At 41.4% G+C, this 20,156-nt stretch overlaps 1 protein-coding gene across 4 annotated transcripts in view; it reads right to left on the bottom strand.

Moving 5' to 3' along the window:
• The window catches only part of pag1 (phosphoprotein membrane anchor with glycosphingolipid microdomains 1), a 231,969-nt gene that overhangs the window by 25,982 nt on the left and 185,831 nt on the right, over positions 1 to 20,156 (bottom strand). For all 4 annotated transcript variants that reach the window (XM_041190026.1, XM_041190024.1, XM_041190023.1 and 1 more), the window contains 2 exons: positions 18,489 to 18,582; positions 17,519 to 18,042 (listed from right to left, as the gene is read on the bottom strand). In XM_041190026.1, coding sequence (XP_041045960.1) covers positions 17,519 to 18,042; positions 18,489 to 18,582 — 618 coding nt within the window. The remainder of the gene's footprint in view (positions 1 to 17,518; positions 18,043 to 18,488; positions 18,583 to 20,156) is intronic.

Raw genomic sequence — 20,156 nt, 5'->3', positions numbered from 1 at the left:
AATATATGCAGCTTCGGGTACATGCAAATGTGCCACACTGCAAGCCTGACGGACAATCTTAATTTGGTTGTCTGTGTAATTATTAGCACACTTGAGGGTTATTTAGCAAATGTTGTCCAATTGCAGAATCACAACTAATGTTGGATACTGTTTTAAGTTTTGCAACCATGGGCTGGTTGGGTACGGTTTGTACTTTGCTGTTGCGAACAGTGGCTGGGACATGCTGTTTGATACAATCCATCAGTCTTTGAGATGTACGGCCTACATACCTATCATCACACTGGCACTGAAAATCGTATAACCACATCACTCATTTGTGTGATAGGCAGAACATCTCTTTGGCTTAGCAGCAGCCTGTTAGAGGCAAATACCACTTGTGTTGCCGCTGCATAGTAGCAGTGTGAAACAGCTAGCTTCAACCGTTGCTGAAATTTTTGAAATACTGTGCCCTTCCAGGGTAACCTGAGGAAGATGGGCACTTTTCATAAATAATGTGAATGTGTTAAGCATTACGCTGACAACTAATTTAAGATCATCAGTCAGGCTCGCAATGTGGCGCATTTGCATGTACTGGTATATATATTAATACACAGGGCCCTGTTCTTTGCAGAGAGAACATGTACTCATATTGCGCCTGTTTCAGATAAACAAAGTCAATGACAGCAATTTGCTGCCTCATTCCTCAGGGCAATGTCTTGACCAATCAGGGTCAAAAGCTGCCTGGTTTAAATTTCAAACAATGTTAGGCGGTTAACTATCAGTCACCACCAATTGGTGCATTCTCCATGACAACACCTCTGCCAATCAGCACTTTCTTCCAATGCAGTATAAATTGCTGTTTTCCCCTTATATTGGTATTCTTGGGAAGTGTCCTGCTAAGCATAAGTTGAAAAGCTTTGATATGTCTCTTTTTTCAGTAATACTCAAGTTCTGTACTACCAAACGAGTATTAATTTTAATTTAGAAGTTATCAATCATAAATTAAACTTTTTACATCTGGTTATTTGAAAAAAAATGGTATTTTTAAGAAAATAAATTACAGGCACCATGATGGAAGTGTTTAATATCATGAAAGGATGGGACAGGTCAGAAAACAGACTGGTTCCAGCAGTTGAGGAATCTAGAATGAGGCCACAGAAATAAATTCAATGTAAGAGATTTAGAACAGCCAACAGGAGAAACTTCTTCACAGAGATGTGTGGCTGTGAAATTCACTTCAAGGGCTTGTGACTGAAGCAGAAACTATGTCAACACGGAAGATTAGATTGGATGGGTGGATGAAGAAAAAGGTGAAGGGATACAGGAACAGATGCAGTGGAAAATGTAATTAGGACGATTAGCTCACGTAGAGGGTAAATGTCAATGTGGACTTCCTGGGATGAATGGCCTGTTTCTTTGTTAAAGCTACCCGGTACAGAAATCCCAGCCTGTGGAATCAGTAGAAAAGATTTAATATTCCAACTATTGTGCTGGACAAATACTCGGGGTGGATGTTGGAGGAAATGAGAAAGAAAGAGTTTTGAAAACAGCTTGAAGTTATTTAACAGTAAAAACATTACCAAAATAACTGTTTTTGCAATATTAATATGGAGTCTTTAAGGTTGGTGGGCAAAAGTGGGATAAAATAAACACATTATATTCTTCCTTCACCTTATTCTAATGAGCAAACATGAAAAATTAAGTGCCAAATATATGTTTAAAGAAAACTGCACATGTAATTTTTTGAAGACTAATCACTCTTCATTTCCTATAACTAATATAGGGATTCCTGTTTTCTTTTTCCCTCTACGAGAAGAACACTCATTCAACACTTGGACCAAATTTTTATCAAGTTCTGGTGGATATCTCTTTAGACATCAGTTATTGTGCATAGCAAGGTTAGTAGCTGGTTAATGTTAGAAATCCCACAGAGCTAATTTCTATTACAATGTTGGATAGCTTGATGTTGTGGTCCCCCTGGTAACAGGCTGGAGAGTCCAACACACAGGCCTCGAATTTTCTGTATGGCTGCACCTCAGAAGTTGGACCTGAAAATATTTTCTCCATCAAACACAGGGAATTCAGCCATTCTAATTAAGATATGTCCAGGCAAAAGAAAAGGACAAATTTGCATAACGTGTCCAATGTGATCAGAATATAATCAAAGCAGAACCAATGGTGAAGAAAACATTTGTCCCTGAGTGAGGCAGAGGAGCAGCACGCAGTTCTTCGATTTTAAGATTTTTAAGCAATTAATTTAAGTAGCTCATACAGGTCTCAATTGTCTTGAATCTTTCCCTTCTCACAAGTGACCGACACACAGGATAAATGCAGCAAAGCGAAGGCATTTAATTTCTTAGATAAGGAAGTGCAGACTCTGCTTGTTGAAACTGAAAGAGGGAGGAATCGGCTCAACTCATCCCAAATATCTCAGCCCTCATATGTAATGAAGATGACGACATGCGTGGAGGTATAGAGTGTGATATGTATCCACTGTAAATAGGAAGGTAGAAGAGTGAAGAAAGAAGTTCAATGACCCGACCAGAGCAGGTAGAGCATTCACTATGCTTTCTTTTTATTCTCTGTCCACTATGAGCACCACACAAGTCCTTGGCAGAATGGTCTGATCAATGATTTTGCATTGAAAATCCCCATAGATGCAGAATAGTAGCCCTTTTGGAGCACATAAAATGAATTTCTCCTTTACTTTGTGTTTGAAGGGTAAGAATGTGCAAAACACCTGAGAAAGGGCAAAGAGTTGGGATTCTCTCCCACACGTTGGCACTCTGATGCCTCTACAATTAGGGGAAGGATGAGGAACTGTTGCTCAACTTTGGATGTTGAGGCTGGGAGAGGGTGGGTGAGAAAAGATTCCAGATTAGGTCCAGGTAAGTACCTATCTATCTGTTAACTCTCAATGCTTCAGGACAGAGGCCCAGGCTTCTCTCATCCATTATCCCCATGGGGCATGTCAGCGCTGGCAAAGGTAGCCATTATAACCCTTTGGTTTTGGTTCCCACAGTTCGCATTAGATGCTGGAAGGCTGCCATGTGGAATCTTACAGCTATCATTGTTCCACTCATGAAGGTGCTAAGTGCTGCTGCAGATCAAATCAGCATTGGAAGGGTGAGTGGTACAGCGAATGTACCTGCTGCCTCCACCTCTCCGAGCAGCAGCACCAGCCTGGTCTCTGGTTTTCCTACAGCAGACATGGTGTCACATGTCTGCAGGTTATGCAAGACAACCCTGGATGTTCCTCCTGGGATTTAGGAATAAGTCCTGGTCTCAGAAAACACAGTTGCCAGAATGGACCAACCACTTACCCACATCAACACACCAGCATCATCGTTTGGATCGAGGATTGGTTAATGGACAGGAGGCAGAGAGTGGGCATAAATGGAGCATTTTCAAGTTGACAAGCTGTGATTAGCGGAGTGCTGCAAAGATCAGTGCTGGGGCCTCAGTTTTTTACAATCTATATTAATGACTTAGATGAAGAGACAGAGAGTAATGTACTTAAGTTTGCTGATGACAAAAAGCTAGGTGTAAAGGTAAGATGTGGGGAGGACACAAAAAGGCTGCAAACAGACATAGACAATTTAAGTGCATGTGCAACAAGTTGGCAGATGGGGTATAATGTAGGGATGTATGAAATTATTCACTTTGGCTGGAAGAATAAAAAAGTAGAATTTTTTAAAAAGGTGAGGAACTTGTAGGTGTTAATGTTCTAAGAGACTTGGGTATGCTTGTACAAGGAACACAGAATGTTAGCATGCAGGTGCAGCAAACAATTAGGAAAGCAAATGGCACATTGGCCTTTATTGCAAGGGTATTGGAGTACAGAAATAAAGAAATCTTGCTACAACTGTACAAGGTTTTGGTGAGACCACATTTGGAAGACTGTGTGCAGTTTTGGTCTTCACATTTAAGAAAGGATATACTTGCATTGGCGGCGGTATAGCGAAGTTTCATTAAATTAGTCCCTGGGATGAGGGGTTGCCTTAGGAGGAGGTGCTGAGTAAATTAGGCCTATATTTTCTGGAGTTTAGAGGAATGAAACATACAAGATTCTGAAGGGGCTTGATAGGGTGGACGCTGAGAGATTGTTTCCACTGGTTGGGGAATCTAAATACAGATGAACAGTCTGAGGATAGAGGGCAAATCATTTAGGACTGAGATGGGGAGAAATTACCTCATTCAAAGAATTGAGAATCTTTGGAATTCTCTACCCCAGAGGGTTGTGATTGCTCCATTGTTGAATACATTTAAGGCTGGGTTATACAGGTTTTTGCTCTCTCAGGGAATCAAGGGATGGGGGAGTGGGCAGGAAAGTGGAGTTGAAACTCAAGATCATCCATGATCATATTGAATGGTGAAGCAGGTCCGACAGACCACGTGGTCTGCACTTGCTCTTATTTCTTGTGCTTGTGCTCTCACACCAATTCCCACTTCTCTGGTCCCATTTGCTGCAGGACTGTGCAAGGAGCAGCTGGCCAAAGAGCTTGTCCATGGCCAAGGTCAAGCAAAGTCCTTTCATGGAGTAGGGGTAATTTATTTTTTTTCTCAGCTATCTCCTCCCTTCTCAGGAAGCGTTGGGGAAGCTGCCTGACTGGACTGTGACCCTCGTTGGTGCTGTGTGTTATTGCAGCGAGTCAATAAATTCATTGGTTCCACAAAGTTAAATATTTATTAAACTTATTCAAATGTTTCAAAATATATATTAAATGTTTGCATTACTTCAATTCTGTGGCCAATGGCTCCAAACTATTTTTATTGTTCATTGAAAATTAAATTGTTGTAAAAGCTGTTCATAGAGTTTAACATTGCAATAAACCACTGGAAATTAAGTTTACTTAACACTATGTTGTAAGTTCCAAATACAGTTTAACTTTGTGAAAATAATTGTATTTTGATATAGCATTTTCCATTTGGGCTATGACAAATTTCTTGTAACAATAAAAATGTGAAGATAAATAAAACTGCCTCCTCCCCCCACCAACTTCCTCCCCCCACCAGCCCCCCTCCACCAGCCCCTCCGACCAACTTCCTCCCCCCATCAGAACTCCACCACCGACCCCCCCCACAAACCAACTTCCTCCCCCGACCGGCTGTCCCGATCAACTTCCTCCCCCAAACAGCACTTCCGATTAACTTCCTCCCAGCACCAGCAGCCCCAATTAATTTTTTTCCACCCCCTGAACCCCCATCCCCCTAAATTGCAGTTCTCTCCCTCTCTCACCCTCCCCCTCCCTTTCCCACTCACCTGTCTCTTTATGCCCTTCCCTCTTTGCCTCCTGCCCCTTCCCTCCTTAACCCCCACCCCCCAACTTCCCTTCCCTCTTTTCCCAACCAGAACTCAGTTTGCAATGCCGGCCGGAACTGGAAGTGGTGGTGAGGCCAGCCCTAATACAGTTTTGAGCCAGCATGGGAGTAGTGATGGTGCCGGCAATGAGGTAAGCATTCCGGAGGGGCGGTGGTGAAGAGAGTCGGCGGCAGCCTGGATCTTCGGGGGTTGGCGGCCAGGATCGCCAAGTTTGGCGGGACATGAGGCCTGGAGTTCGGCAGCGACAGCGGGGCCAGAGGATGGAAGGAGAGAGGGGGCAAAAGATTGAAGGGAGAGGGCTGTAAGAGTTTGGAGATTGGAGGGGGGAGGGGTAAGAGTTTGGAGAGCAGAGGGCAATGTTGGGTAAGAGTTTGGAGAGCTGGGAGAGATGGTATCAAGGGAAGATTTTAGACCCTGAGACTGAGGGGGCAGAGGGGAGGAGATGGTTTAGATCCCAAGACTTTAGGTTGGGCAGGGAGAAGAGAGAGAGAGAAGAGTTGAAGAGTTTAGATCCTGTAACTTGGGGGTGGGGCGTAGGGGTAGCATTTAGCCTCTGAGATTGAGGTGTGGGTTGCTGGAAAGTATAGACCATGAGACTAATATGAATTAAGAACTGATGGGGATCTTGGGGGGTTCTCTCAAGAATGCACTGTATAGTGGAAAGATTTTCTTTAGAAAATGAAAAAAAAAACGTTATAAATTCAGATATTAATTAAGTAATTAAATTCCTTGTATTTTTCAATGCAGGTTGTTGAGTGTATTGGATATCTCTGAGCGCACTTGATGCCTTTGAGCGTCTTTTGCCATTTGATGTCAAAGATGGTAAAACGCTGATCTGTGCTCAAACTCATTCCAAATTAGAATATTTGTTGTTAAATTATCGCTGATTATTTTAGCATTCAATGCACTCAAAACCTGGTTCAAAACTTTCAGGTAGGGATGCACTCTGATCACCTGACTTGTTCAAAACCTGCCTCCTGTTGTACTGGTTATGGCAGTACAGTATTTTCTCCTTTATTTGGCTTCTCTCTGGGTATATCAGGTTCCGGACCTCATGCCATTCCATAAATAACATATCAACTATACTCGCTAATCTTCCTGGGGAAGATTGGAGGACAACTTCCAATTCGCTCTTTGTGCACACCCCAAATTGCGTGGTTTTTCAAAGCCTACCAATTGTCAGATCTAGGTATTTGTGAATTAGATGGTATCTTAGTGGGTGAGGCCTCACTCTCCTGGTTTCCTGACTCTTAACTCTGTCACGAATGTATAGTTGTGATATTATAGATTTTGTAAAAAAAACACTAACCTTCCTTTTTAAATGGACACAAGAAGCCTTAAAAATGGCTACCAAAATTCACCTGACCTTTTCAACTGCAGTGTGGTCAAGCTTCCAGAAAGTTTTAAGAGGATTGTAAGCAGACATACCTAAGCATGAAAAGACTTTTGAAATTCGATGAATCCCCAAACAGACAATAGTTTTCCCTGAAGGTGAGAAAACCTTGGCCCCTTTTGAACACTGTGGCTGATAAGGGGTCTCCGGATTGCTAAATGGGGTTGTCCTATTAGGAAGATGACTTGACATTTTGTCCAGATCACAACACAAAATGGCTGCTAATTTTTTGAACTGCATAAAGATAGGCTGTGAATATCCATTTTGTGTGCAGAACCATCTTGAACATCAGGAGAAACACACCCTGAAATGGAAATTACTTCTCGACAGTGACAGACTGAGGAAAGTTTCCCGAAATAGCCATCAGACTGCTCTTCAAAATCAAGATACCAAAAGCCATCATCTGCAGTACCGCAAAAGTGAAAACTGGAGCCTTTACTCACTCCCAGCACCTGTTCTGCTTGTTGAGTCCACTTGAAAAGGTAAACTCCAACTCCTCAACTACAGCAGCTGCTAAACAGAACCTCAAGTTTTCAATCCTTTCACTTTGGAAAGGAGGAATTCAAGCAACAGGCCCACAATAATGTCTCAGCGAGAATCACTTGAAATCTCATTTTTAAGTATAGTTTCATCTTTATCTGCTTTTAATCTTTGTACCTGTATTTTAGGTAATAACTTTCACTTTTACCTAAGTAACTTTCAGCAGCAGTATTTGTAACAAACTAACCTCCTTACTTTGTTTAAGGCTAAAGCTTGTTTGCTGGATTATTTTTAAATTGAACCACTTGTAAAGTTAAAGGGAGCTACATAAACACAAATTCTTAGCTCACAGACCACTTTAAGTAAACATCTCTGTTCCTCCTTCTCTATAGAGCATAAAGCAGGGGTAAATCCAGCAAAAGTGATTCTATTAATCTTTAAAAATCAAGCTTAAAATAGCCATATGCACTATCAAAGATGATAATGCCTCACACCTGCTTGAGGTGACTATGCACATCTATGCACCTGAAAATCTATTATATCTGAGGGGTGCTCAGGTCAAATGCAGGTTACTTGCAGTTGCAACTGGGATAGGGCTTAGTTTGTGGATAAAGATGTGTTAGCGAAAAAGATCTGTTGACAAATGTAAAAAATAACAACTTTTAGTCCTAAGTCAGTTACACACTTATACTTAAAATTTACCACTCTTTATGCTGTGTACCTGATTTAAAACTGGATTTTGTGTGTTTCTGGGTGCAAATAACCAGAAAATTCAAGCCCATGGTTTTATATGCAGTATTTACTGACTTCAGGATTGAATCAGTTTATGCTTGACTGATAGTTTTCTTAATCAATCTGAAAAATCAGCTATCCAAACTGTGCAAGTTCTATTTTTCCACAATTCCAAACCCGCCCCCACCCTCCAACCATTCGTTCACAGACAGTGGGCATCGCTGATACTTCTTGGGTTTAGAAAGTGCTGTAAACCTTGGTGAGTTGCTACAGTGCATCTTCTAGATGACACACATGTCAGCTGTTGTGTTACTCCAACCAGTGGAGGGTTTTCCCCCTTATTGCCATCAACTTCAATTTTGCTATGGCTCCTTGATCCCACACTAGGTCCAATGCTGCATTGATGTCAAGGGCAGTCACTCTCACCTCACATCTGGAATTGAGCTGTTTTGTCCATGTTTGGGCCAAGCCTGTAATGAGGTGTGAAGTTGAATGGTCCTGGTGGAACCCAAACTGGGCATCAGGGAGCAGGCTATCGGCAAGTGCTCCATAGCATAGGTGATGACACATTCTATCACTTTCTACTGATGGACAATGGACTGTAGACTGCCAGGGCAGGAATTGGCCAGGTTGGATTTGTCCTATAAGGATTGGAAATATCTCAGCGACTTTCCACTTTCTAAAGTAGGTGCCAGTATTGTAGCTGTACTGGAACAGTTGGAGCACAAGTCTTCAGTACGACAACTAAGATGTTGTTTGGGGCCATAGTCTTTGCCGTGGACATTGTGCTCAGCTGATTCTTGATAATCACATGGAATGACTGAATTGGTTGAAGACTGATAGCGGTGATGCTGGGAATTTCAGAAGGAGGCGGAAAAGGATGATCCATCCACACTTCTGGCTTCAGGAATGCTTCAGTCTTGTTTATTGCACTTACGTGCTGAACTCTGCCATCATTCAGGATGTTTGCTGAGGCTCCTCCTCCCATTAGTTTTTTAAAAATTGTTCACTACTATTCACAATTAGATATAGCAGGACTACAGAGTTTTGATTTGATCTGTTGACTATGGGATCATTTAGCTTTGTCCATTGCATGCATGTAATGTTGTGTTGTAGCTTGACTAGGTTGGCATCCAATTTTCAGGTATGCCTGATGCTGGTCCTGGTACACTCTTCTATACCGTTCACTGAACCAGGGTTAAGCTCCTGACTTGATTGCAATGGTACAGCAAGGAATGTGCCAGGCCATGAGGCAGATACAATTCTGCTGCTAGTGGTTTAGGGAATGACAGGTTTAGAGTGATTAAATCTGTTCTGGTTCAATCCCATTTAGCATGATGATAATGCCACACTACAAGATGGAGGTTGTCAGGGTGTATTCTGTTTTGTGTTTGTTGTACCCAGGATCCTTTTTCCAAGGGGTGTTCAACATGGAGGAGCACTGATTCATCAGCCAAGGGAGGGCAGTAGGTGATAATCAGCAGGAGGTTTCCTTGCCCTTGAGTGCCCTGATGCCGAGAGAGTTCTTGGGGTCTGGAGATAATCTTGAGGACTCCCAGGACCACTCCCTCCTGACTATACACCACTTTTGATAGGTTCGTCCTGTAAGCAGAATAAGACATACTTGGGGATGGAGGAGTCTAGAACATTTGTTGAAAGGTATGATTTGGTGGCTTTGTTAGGCTGCTGCTTGACTGGTCTGTGGAACAGCTTTCCCAATTTTGCCCCAAGTCCCCAGATGTCAGAGATGAGGATTTTGCAGAGTCAACTGGGCAGAATGTGGCTTTACCTTGCCTGCTGCTTAGGTCAATGTCAGGTGGTCCATCTGGTTTTATTCTTATCAGGCTTTCTCGCAGTGTTCAGATACAACTGAATGGCTTGCTAGGCCAATTAGGAGGGCAGTTAAGAATCAACCACGATGCTGTGGGTCTGGAGTCACATACCGGCCGAACTGGGTAAGGAAGGCAGATTTCTTTCCCAAAAGGACATTAGTGAACCAGCTGGATTTTTAATGACAATCTGATAATTTCATGGTCATGATTACTGATACTGGCTTTTTATTCTAGATTTATTTCATTAAATGAATTTAAATTTCCCCAATGACCTTGTTGAGATTTAAACTCCTGTCTCTGGATGTCCAGTACTCTGAATTACTAGTTCAATAACTTTATCATTAACCACCGAATTTCTAACAGAGACTTCTCTCAAAGACTGTGGCAGTTCAATCATTAAAGGTACAGTTTTAAGGGTGACATTGTTCTCTGATATTAGCACAAAACAGGTTCATAGGGAAGAAATATCAGATGGGCACCTGCAGCCCCTGTGAACATGACAAGAAACATGAACTCTTCAACCAGATCGAAGAATACTCACTGAAAGGTGTAGTCTAAACTAGGAAGTATAAAACAGGAAATAAAATTAGATTTAAACAATGTGAAGAATGCGAAATAATCATCGGGAAATAGAGATAGAAGTAAGGGAGAGAGATAACAGGGAACAAGTACAAAAAAGCTCTTCCAATTTTCATTTAAATCTCCAACACTAACTTTCTTCTGAGGAAATGAGATTTCACAGTTGTGAAATTAATTTTTCAGAGCCAGAGAGGTTGTTCATGATTAATTATCATCTATCACACAATTTAAAAAGTACACATTTTTGAATTCAACATCCCTTACTTCTTCAGTCATCTTCCAGTGCTGAACTAGTGGGCAAATATATCAAGTTCACACTGTTGCAGTTGTTTCAATGCCAAGCCTATCAGCAAAGTCTGCAACAGCATAGGCTGTGGAGGGGCTGGGTATCTCTGATAGCAAATTCTGGAATTTCATGTTTAACTGCATGTGTGGACTGCAGAAATTGCTGTCAGATTTACAGCATAACAACTGTTGACAATGAGCGCTGATAGTCTTACTGTTATTATTACAACAAAACCCTGGCCCCACTATTTACTTAAATGCCATTTATACAGATTAGAATAGAATAGAATTGCAATCTTTGTTCTTTCATTTACTTGAGATGCAAGATATTTTACTGTGTAAAAATAACATTGCTAAACTATTTTTTGTTCTTGCTCATTAACATATGCGTTAGATTACAAACTTTTCCTGAACAAGTCTTTATAGAGATATAAAGCAATTTCATACCCAACACAAGTTATCAATCAAGGTTTCCTAATCCTTCACCGAGGTATAGTTACCAATTTGCTCAATTTCATGGCAATAACCACCATTCTCAAAGGTTTGAGCAGTTTGGACTACCCATAAGATGGATGTAAAATAATTAAGAAAGTTTTAAAAAGACTCAAAGACATTTAATACAAATCAAGTTGGGGGGCGTTGGGCTGGGGATGGCTGAGGGGTTAACTTTTTAAAAAATGGAAAACTTGGCCCCAACCTGCCGAGAAAGCACCAACTCCCAGTTTAATTAAGGTAGATTGGGGCCTGTAATCTGCTCGAGAGGGCAAGTCATTTTAATATGTTAATAAGGTTGCAAGCGTCAGATTTTAGCAGCCATGTAAATTTAATGGCTGCCAGTCAGGTTTCTCAGGGCTTGGGGAATCCAACAGCTGAAGGGAGTGAAGGATCACTGGATCCAGCAGGTAATTGATTCTTCTGCTTGCAGGGCAGGAGGAGCAGGATTGTTTCCCCGCTAGCTAAGCAGACTTAGAATTGTAGAATGGTTACAGTTCGTGTACCTGCTGGCTCTGCAAGTGAAATTTAGCTCACCCTTTCCCATAGCACTGCAACTTATCTTATCCCCTTCAGATGCTTAACCAAATCTCTTTTGAAAGCCATGATTGTATCAACCTCCACCACCCTTCCAGATTGTAACCACTTGATACGTAAAAAGATTTCATGTCACGTTTGCTTCTTTTGTCACTTGCTTGAAACCAGTGTCCTGTGGTTCTTGACCTTTTTGACAATGGGAACAGTTAATCTCTATTATGTCTAGGCCCCTCATGATTTTGAATAGCTCTCTCAAATCTCCTCTCAAGGTTCCCTTCTCTAAGGAGAACAGCCCTAGCCTCTCCATCAATCCACATAACAGAAGTCCCTCATCCCTGGAACCATACCCTTAAATCTTTTTTTCACCCTCTAAAGCATTCCCATCCTTTCTAAAGTGCAGTGCCCAATTGAAGTTGGACCAGCGTCTTATAAAATGTTCAAGATAACTCCCTTGCTTTTGTATTCTAAAAAGGGGTTTAGAGAGAGGAGTTGCTCAGGGGAGTGAGTTAATTGCTGAGGTGTTAAGTAGGTAAGGAGCTGAGGGGCAAGGTGTGAATGTGGCCCAAGGGAGAGTTTCTCAAGAGGGGGTTAAACCGATTAAGAGAGGGTTGATGCTGTGGGTGAGGACATGAAGGAGAGGAGGAGTACATTCCTGCAAAAGGTTGAAAGAGGCTGAGGGGGCTGGGGGAGTGAGTGGAGATGGAATTCTGGGTTTTAAGGGAGACTCTCTGCTCTCCCCTCACCCTTGGCAATTTGAGTTCTGCTGCTGTCCCAGGCGGCCTAAAAGCTGCACTTCATCCTGCGGCCCAAGCCTCTGGGACATAAACTGCCCAAATCTGCCCTTGTAAAGTGCACCAGTTAAACTTACCTGCCATGATTTGCTTCCCCTCCTGTGATTGGTTGACCCTCCCCATTCCCTCCAGCAATATCATTTCCAGTCCCGGCTATGGCCTTGAACCTTAAACATCAGACTTTTCCTGATGGCAGCCAGCTTCTCAATCTGGCCAGCTGCAAAATAACTCAACATTCTACTTACCTAGGGCTGTTTTGGTGCTGTGCGAAAGATGGAAGTCAACTGAGTGATTCAAAAAGGAGCTACAGGAGAAATAGGCACAAAGTTCAAAGGGGATCCAGCTCATCCCAGATTTTACATACCCAACGTGGCACCAACTTTGTGCTGATATACTCCAGACAATCTGCATACTTATCTCTGCCTACTTTATCTCATGTGCTAAACAATTCCTTTAAAATTTAGAGAAAAGCAAAATACTGCAGGTGCTGGAAATCTGAAACAAGAACAAAAATAGCTGGAAAAACTCAGCAGGTCTGACAGCATCTGCAGAGAGGAAGACAGTTAATGTTTCAAGTCCGTATGACTCTTCATCAGAACTAAAGAAAAATAGAAATGAGGTGAAATGAGGGGGTGGGACAGGTGGAGCTAGATAGAGGGCCAGTGATAGGTGGAGGCAAAGAAGAGATTGCCAAAGATGGCACAGATAAAAGGAAAGGGGGATGTTGACAGTGGTGATATTAGCTAAAGAATGTGCTAATGGTGACATCCTTAGTGAAAGATGGCCCTAGTGGGGTTGGGGTAGGGGGAAGAGATGGAAATAGGCTAAAAGGTGGAGATAAAACAATGGGTGGGAATAAATTTAAAAATAATAATAGAAATAGGTGGAAAAAGAAAAAATATGTTTAAAAAATATATAAATTATTAAAAAAAAGGGGATCGGAAAGGGGGGTGGGAATGGAGGACAGAATTCATGATCTGAAGTTGTTGAACTCGATGTTAAGTCTGGAAGGGTGTAAAGTGCCTAATCGGAAGATGAGATGCTGTTCTTCCAGTTTGCGTTGAGCTTCACTGGAACATTGCAACAGGCCAAGGGCGGACATGTGGGCATGAGCAGAGTGGAGTGTTGAAATGGCAAGCGACAGGGAGGTCTGCGTCATGCATGCAGACAGACCGAAGGTGTTCCGCAAAGCAGTCGCCCATTCTGCGTTTGGTCTCTCCAATGTAGAGGAGACCTCTTTGGGAGCAGCGAATGCAGTAGACTAAACTGAGGGAAGTGCAAGTGAAGTACTGCTTCTCTTGAAAGGAGTGTTTCAGCTCTTCACACCCTGCTTCCTGTAAGGACTCCATCCCATTCTCTCAGTTCCTTTGCCTCCATTGCATCTGTTCTGATGATGCCATTTTCCAAAACAGTTCCTCTGACATGTCTTCCTTCTTCCTTAACTGAGGTTTTCCATGCATGGTGGTTGACAGGGCCCTCAACCGTGTCCGGCCCATCTCCCGCACATCTGCCCTCACACCTTCCTCTCCCTCCCAGAATCATGATACCATTTGGTCCTCCTCATCCTCGCTTATCACCCCACCAGGCTCCGCATTCAAAGGATCATCCCCCGCCATTTCCACCAACTCCAGCAAAATGCCACCACCAAACACATCTTCCCTTCACCCTCCTTGTCAGCATTCCGTAGGGACCGTTCTCTCCGGGACACCCTGGTCCACTCCTCCATCACCCCCTACACCTCAACCCCCTCCCATGGCACCTTCCCATGCAACTGCAGATGGTACAACACCGCCCCCTTTACTTCCTCCCTCCTCACCGTCCAAGGGCCCAAACACTCCTTCCAAGTGAAGCAGCATTTCACTTGCACTTCCCTCAATTTAGTCTACTGCATTCGCTGCTCCCAATGCATTCTCCTCTACATTGGAGAGACCAAACAAAGACTGGGTGGCCGCTTTGCGGAACACGTTCGATCTGTCTGCAAGCATGACCCAAACCTCCCTGTCGCTTGCCATTTCAACACACCCACCCTGCTCTCATGCCCACGTTTGTCCTTGACCTGCTGCACGTTCCAGTGAAGCTCAACGTAAACTGGAGGAACAGTACCTCATCTTCAATTAGGTACTTTACAGCCTTCCAGACTTAACACTGAGTTCAACAACTTCAGATCATGAACTCTCTCCTCCATCCCCACCCCCTTTCTTCTAATAATTTATAAATTTTTAAAATATATTTTTCTTATCCTATCTATTTCTATTATTATTTTTAAATTTATTCACATCCATTGTTTATCTCCACCTTTTAGCCTATTTCGATCCTTTCCCCTTACCCCACCCCCACTAAGGCCATCTGTCACTTGCTCTTCCTGCTTTCTACCTTTAATGTCCCCATTAGCATCCTTTAGCTAATATCACCACCGTCAACACCCCTTTGTCCTTTTTGTCTATGCCGTCCTTGGCAATCTCTTCTTTGCCTTCACCTATCACTGGCTCTCTATCCAGTTCCACCAGTCCCACCCTCCTCAAACAGCTTATATTTCACCTAATTTCTATTTTTCTTTAGTTCTGATGAAGAGTCATATGGACTCGAAACGTTAACTGTCTTCCTCTCCGCAGATGCTGCCAGACCTGCTGAGTTTTTCCAGCTATTTTTATTTTTCCCTTTAAAATTTAAAATTGTATGCACTGGCCATACAAAACTAAAATTTAATTTGCACAATTGCTCACATAGCTATTTATCATAAAATAAGCTGCTGTACACCCATTGCATCAAAGTGGGGATACTGCCAACCTCAAGTCCCAGTCAATACAATCTTTCCCCACAGCAGCTCCCAAATCAGAAATGTGGTAAAATACTCATCTGTCACCTACGGCATCCCCTGCTGCAGAGCTCAATCAAAATCCATAATCTTGGTCCTGGACTACCCATGAGCAATCCTACTCAAGATCAACAGTGTATATAAAAAGGTTTGAGAAGTCCAATACTTAATTATCACATTTTGTTACCAACTTTAATTTGTGTTGCACTTGAACACAATAAAGAAAGACAGACAGTGGCTTCTTGCCAACTTTTACCTCCCTTTTGTGCATACAAGGAGCCAAAGATTTATAAGCAACCACCAATCTAAGGAAAATTCTTCAGCAACAGGAAGTATTTTCCAAGTGAGCCTAGGTTATGCCCAAGAGCAATAGGGTATCTAACTGACCTTAGGATGCATCTATTTACAGCAATGAGACCATGTGGCCTTAAAGGGTCGAGCTACTTTATAAACAGCTATACTTTGCAGGTTATCCTTTTGTGTATTAAGAGAGAATCTATGTCTTTAAATATAATTTGTATGTTTTTGAGGCAGACCCTAACTAAACAGAAACTGAACTGAAAAGGGAAACAGAACAGGTTAACATAGAAAGGAAACTGATCCTTAGGGAAACAAAAATAAACTGAGGCTTGGAAACCTAAACTTCTGGCAAACTGACCCTGGTTGAAAGATATACAAGGACACAGATCAGTCCAAGCTGAGCAGTGGCAGTTGATAAGTTCAGTGGTGCAGAACAAGCAAGCTGGTGAAAGCAGAGTCCAGATCCAGAAGCTGAGAATAAATTGCTGCAGCTGTTTCTGTTACAGGAAGATAACATTGGTGGGTCTAGTCAATCCAGACCAAGTTGAGCAAGTTTGGCAAACATATGCCATCTGCGAAGACTGTACCTGTAGAACTTGGGTCAGTTGTGCCCAGCTGTCAGCAGCGGGTCAGGCTAGCTCCTTGAAGGAGGGGAGCTGAAATTCCTGGTGAGGAAGATAGGATTTGAAGGGCTTTGTGACTGAGTTTGATCACCAAAATCTGAGTGGACTGCCAAGCCAATTCAAAAGATCTGTCTTGGTTGTATCTACCATTTAATGTGCACTTCATAGTTTATATATGACCACAATTTGCCTTATAATTCTTGTTAATGAGGTACATTAATTCTACATGTTAGAGTATAGAATCTAGAACTAGGGATCACTGTTTAAAAATAAGGGGTCGCTCATTTAAGATGGCAGAGGGGAAAAATTTTTTCTCTGAGGGTCATGAATCTTTGGAACTCTTTTCTTCAAAAGACGGTGGAAACAGAGTCTTTGGATAATTTTAAGGCAGAGCTAGATAGATTCTTGATTACACGGGGGTGGAAAGTTAACGAGGGTAGGCATGAATGTGAGGCTGAGGTTACAATCAGATCAGCCTTGAGGAGCCTGAGGGGCCAAATGGACTACTTGTGCTCCTAGTTCATAAGTAGGATAGATAGCATTTAGTGTTTGTTTTGTGACTTGTGTAGTAAAAATTCTTTTGTTTTAAGCTGTGGCTTCATTCTTTTAGTAAAGAACTGGGATCTTGTATTTCTTCTGTAAAAGTTACTGGTCTCTACCAAAATTTTAACAGTGTTACATAGTGCAATATATCTAGGGTTGAACCGGCCTACAATATCCTTCAATTCACTGTAAGCAACACCAGCTGAGATCTGCTAGTCACTTTATTAAAAAATTGTCTATAGGAAAATTAAGGTAAAATAAATAGCATAATAAATAGCTTTCTTTAATACAGCAGGGTTATAACTTAACTGATGCAAACTTGTAGTTCAAAAAGTGTGTGAATTTTAGTCTGAAAGTGAATAATATCCAAAGACAAATTGTTTTAAATATGGTTAAGAAAATATTTTCTTAAATAAAAACCACATTGCAAGTTTTCTTTGGTATTATGGGTACCTAAAGGCGTGAAACAAAAAGCAATGCTATGGAACGATTCAATTACTTTGATGATGAAATAGATGTGTTAGATTTTTGAAAGACAAGGGAGTCAAGGGTTATGGGGAGCAGGCAGGAAGTTGGAGTTGAGACCACAATCAGATCAGCCATGGTCTTATTGAATGGCAAGGCAGGCTGAAAGGGCCGAATAAAATGAACTTATAAACACCTTGCAATTTTGAAATTAACAGCTTTGCAACAACACTGTCGACTAAGGTGAAGAGACTCCGCTTGCCAGATCCTCCCTGGCCAAATGCGAGAGAGAGACAGCACTTCAAAGAACAGATTTAAATGAGCTACAAATAATAACAAAATGACTCACCTTTGCACTTTCACCCTCCACATGCTCATTTTCATCCAGCTCCTTTACTGGAATTGGCGGAGGATCATCTTCTGTGATCGTTATCTGTTCTGTTGAAATGCTCTGCCGATTCAGTTTCACCTTGCTTACTGTTGCATATTCTGCATTAGCACCAGCAAGTTCAGTATTTTGACCTTGTACCATGATATTCAAATCCATATTTTCGGACGGAGTGTAAATTTCATTGGTCACACTGCCAGATTCCTCTTTTAGCTCCTTTACAGTTTCATAAAGAGAGTCTTCAATGATTATATCTTGAGAAGAACTGTCCTTTAGCACCTCATAGGGCTCATAGGCTCCATGAGGGGTCTTGTTTTCAGTCACTTCTGTAGATTCAACATTTGGTACTGAATCATTTCCAGGTATTTGTGGCAGCTCTCTGCTCTGAGGGCATTTTGAAGATTTACAGGTGATATCTTGCTGGTTTACTATTGGAAGCATTGCATCATCAGAAGGATGAACAGTTGCACTCTCATCTGAAAGAACTGACAAAGTGAAATCATTTACCTACAGTTACATTCTAAAAATCAATGTTATTATGAGACATGTAGAATTCTTTGCAATTGGGTAAAAATTACTACAAAATCTAACAACCAACATAAAGCAAATGTTAACAGCGACTATTGATGCAAGTGAACAGAAACATTAAATGAAAAAAAATGTCAATGTTTGCTTTTGATATAACGTGAATAGAGCATCAGAAAATGGCAATGACCAAAGAATCAACATTTTGAAAAATGCAGGATGAAATTTAAAAGCTTAAAATTTCCACAAATGGAGCGTGTATTTAATTTTATGAACCAGGAATATTTGAGAAATACTATGTAATGAAATATTAATGTGCAGATGTGTTTTAGAGTTGCATCAAGCCAAATAATTAGAATGCTACTTTAAATGCCACTAGATTACTAAATGTTAATTGCTGGCTTACCATCTCCATTTGCAACACTGTCAGTGTGACCATTTGCTGGCATCACATTTCCAAAATTCGTGACTGAATAGCTGTTGGTCTCTTTTTCTGAAGGCTGCAAAAAGACTTGCATAATCAGTCATGTTCTGATTTTGAAGAAGTTAATTTAAGGTCTATATTAAAATATTATTCCTTCAAAGAAGCAAAATTAACTGTTTTAAAATTATGTCAACAATGACTTGACTCTTCCTGTTGCTCTAGTGCTTTTGTTTACACGATTTATTTCACCTTCATAACAGCTCTGTAAAATTTGAAAGAAAATAGGCTGCCTCAAAAAAACACTAAAGAAAAATATCTTGCAACACAGAAACTTAGCTGGTTGACTTCCAGATTAGTGTTTTTTTCATGGTCTTGCCGATGATGTGGTTATTTTAACAGATTTATGTTGCTCTGCAATGTTGAAATTGTTCAGAGGAAATTAATATTTTTTTTAAGATTATGTTCCACTAAAAGAACCGTTTAACCACAAAAGGAAAACTTTAAAAGGAAACTATCACATTTTTACCATTAGGAAACATTTCTACATAGAAAGGGTGGCAGAAGTCAGGAACTCTCTTTTACATAAGAGCTAGAAGCAGGAGTAGGCAATTCAGCCCCTCGAGCCTGCCCCGCCATTCAATATGATCATGGCTGATCTCATTTCGGTCTCAACTCCAATTTCCCGCCCTCTCCCCATAACCTTTCAACCCATTACTAATTAAAAAATCTGTCTATCTCCCCCTTAAATTTATTCAGCGTCCCAGCATCCACTGCACTTTGAGGTAGCGGATTCCACAGATTCACGACCCTTTGAGAAAAGTAATTCCTCCTCATCTCTGATCTAAATCTACCACCCCTTAGCCTAAAACTATGGCCCCTTGTTCTAGAATGCCCGACAAGAGGAAACATCCGTTCCGCATCTACTTTGACATCTTATATACCTCAATTAGATCTTTCTCATCCTTCCAAACTCTAGTGAGTATAGGCCTAAACTGCTCAATCTCTTCTCATAAGGCAAGCCCCACATCTCTGGAATCAATCTAGTGAACCTCCTCTGAACTGCCTCCACTGCAACTACATCCTTCCTTAAGTAAGGGGACCAAAACTGTGCACAGTACTCCAGGTGCTGTCTCACCAATGCCTTGTACAGATGCAACAACACTTCCCTATTTCTTGAGCAATAAATGCCAAAATTCCATTTGCCTTCCTTATTACCTGCTGTACCTGCATACTAGCTTTCAGTGATTCATGCATGAGGACACTCAGATCCCTCTGCACCGAAACATTCTGAAGTTTCTCTCCATTTAAATAATAAGTTGCTTTTTTATTCTTCCGACCAAAATGGATAACCTCACACTTATCCATGTTAAATTCAATCTGCCAAATTTTGGCCCATTCATCTAACCTGTCCATATCCATTTGCAAATTTCTTATTTCTTTGCAAAAGTAAAATTTAAAACTGGATGATTCATAGGTTTTTGAGGGAAATAGGGTACATATGGCAAAAATATGGAGTTGGGTTGCATGATTTCACAGGCTCAAGGGGATAACTCCTGTTCCTATGAGGATAAAAATATGAAACAAAAGTATGGTGGCACAATTTAACAGAGTGGCAGGGTATAGATGCTTGTAATTCTCCATGTGGCAAGC

Source organism: Carcharodon carcharias, chromosome 6 (genome assembly GCF_017639515.1).
Source record: "Carcharodon carcharias isolate sCarCar2 chromosome 6, sCarCar2.pri, whole genome shotgun sequence".
NCBI classification, from domain to species: domain Eukaryota; kingdom Metazoa; phylum Chordata; class Chondrichthyes; order Lamniformes; family Lamnidae; genus Carcharodon; species Carcharodon carcharias.
Note: the sequence above shows the minus strand (reverse complement) of the source record. Positions and strands in the feature narration are given on the sequence as shown.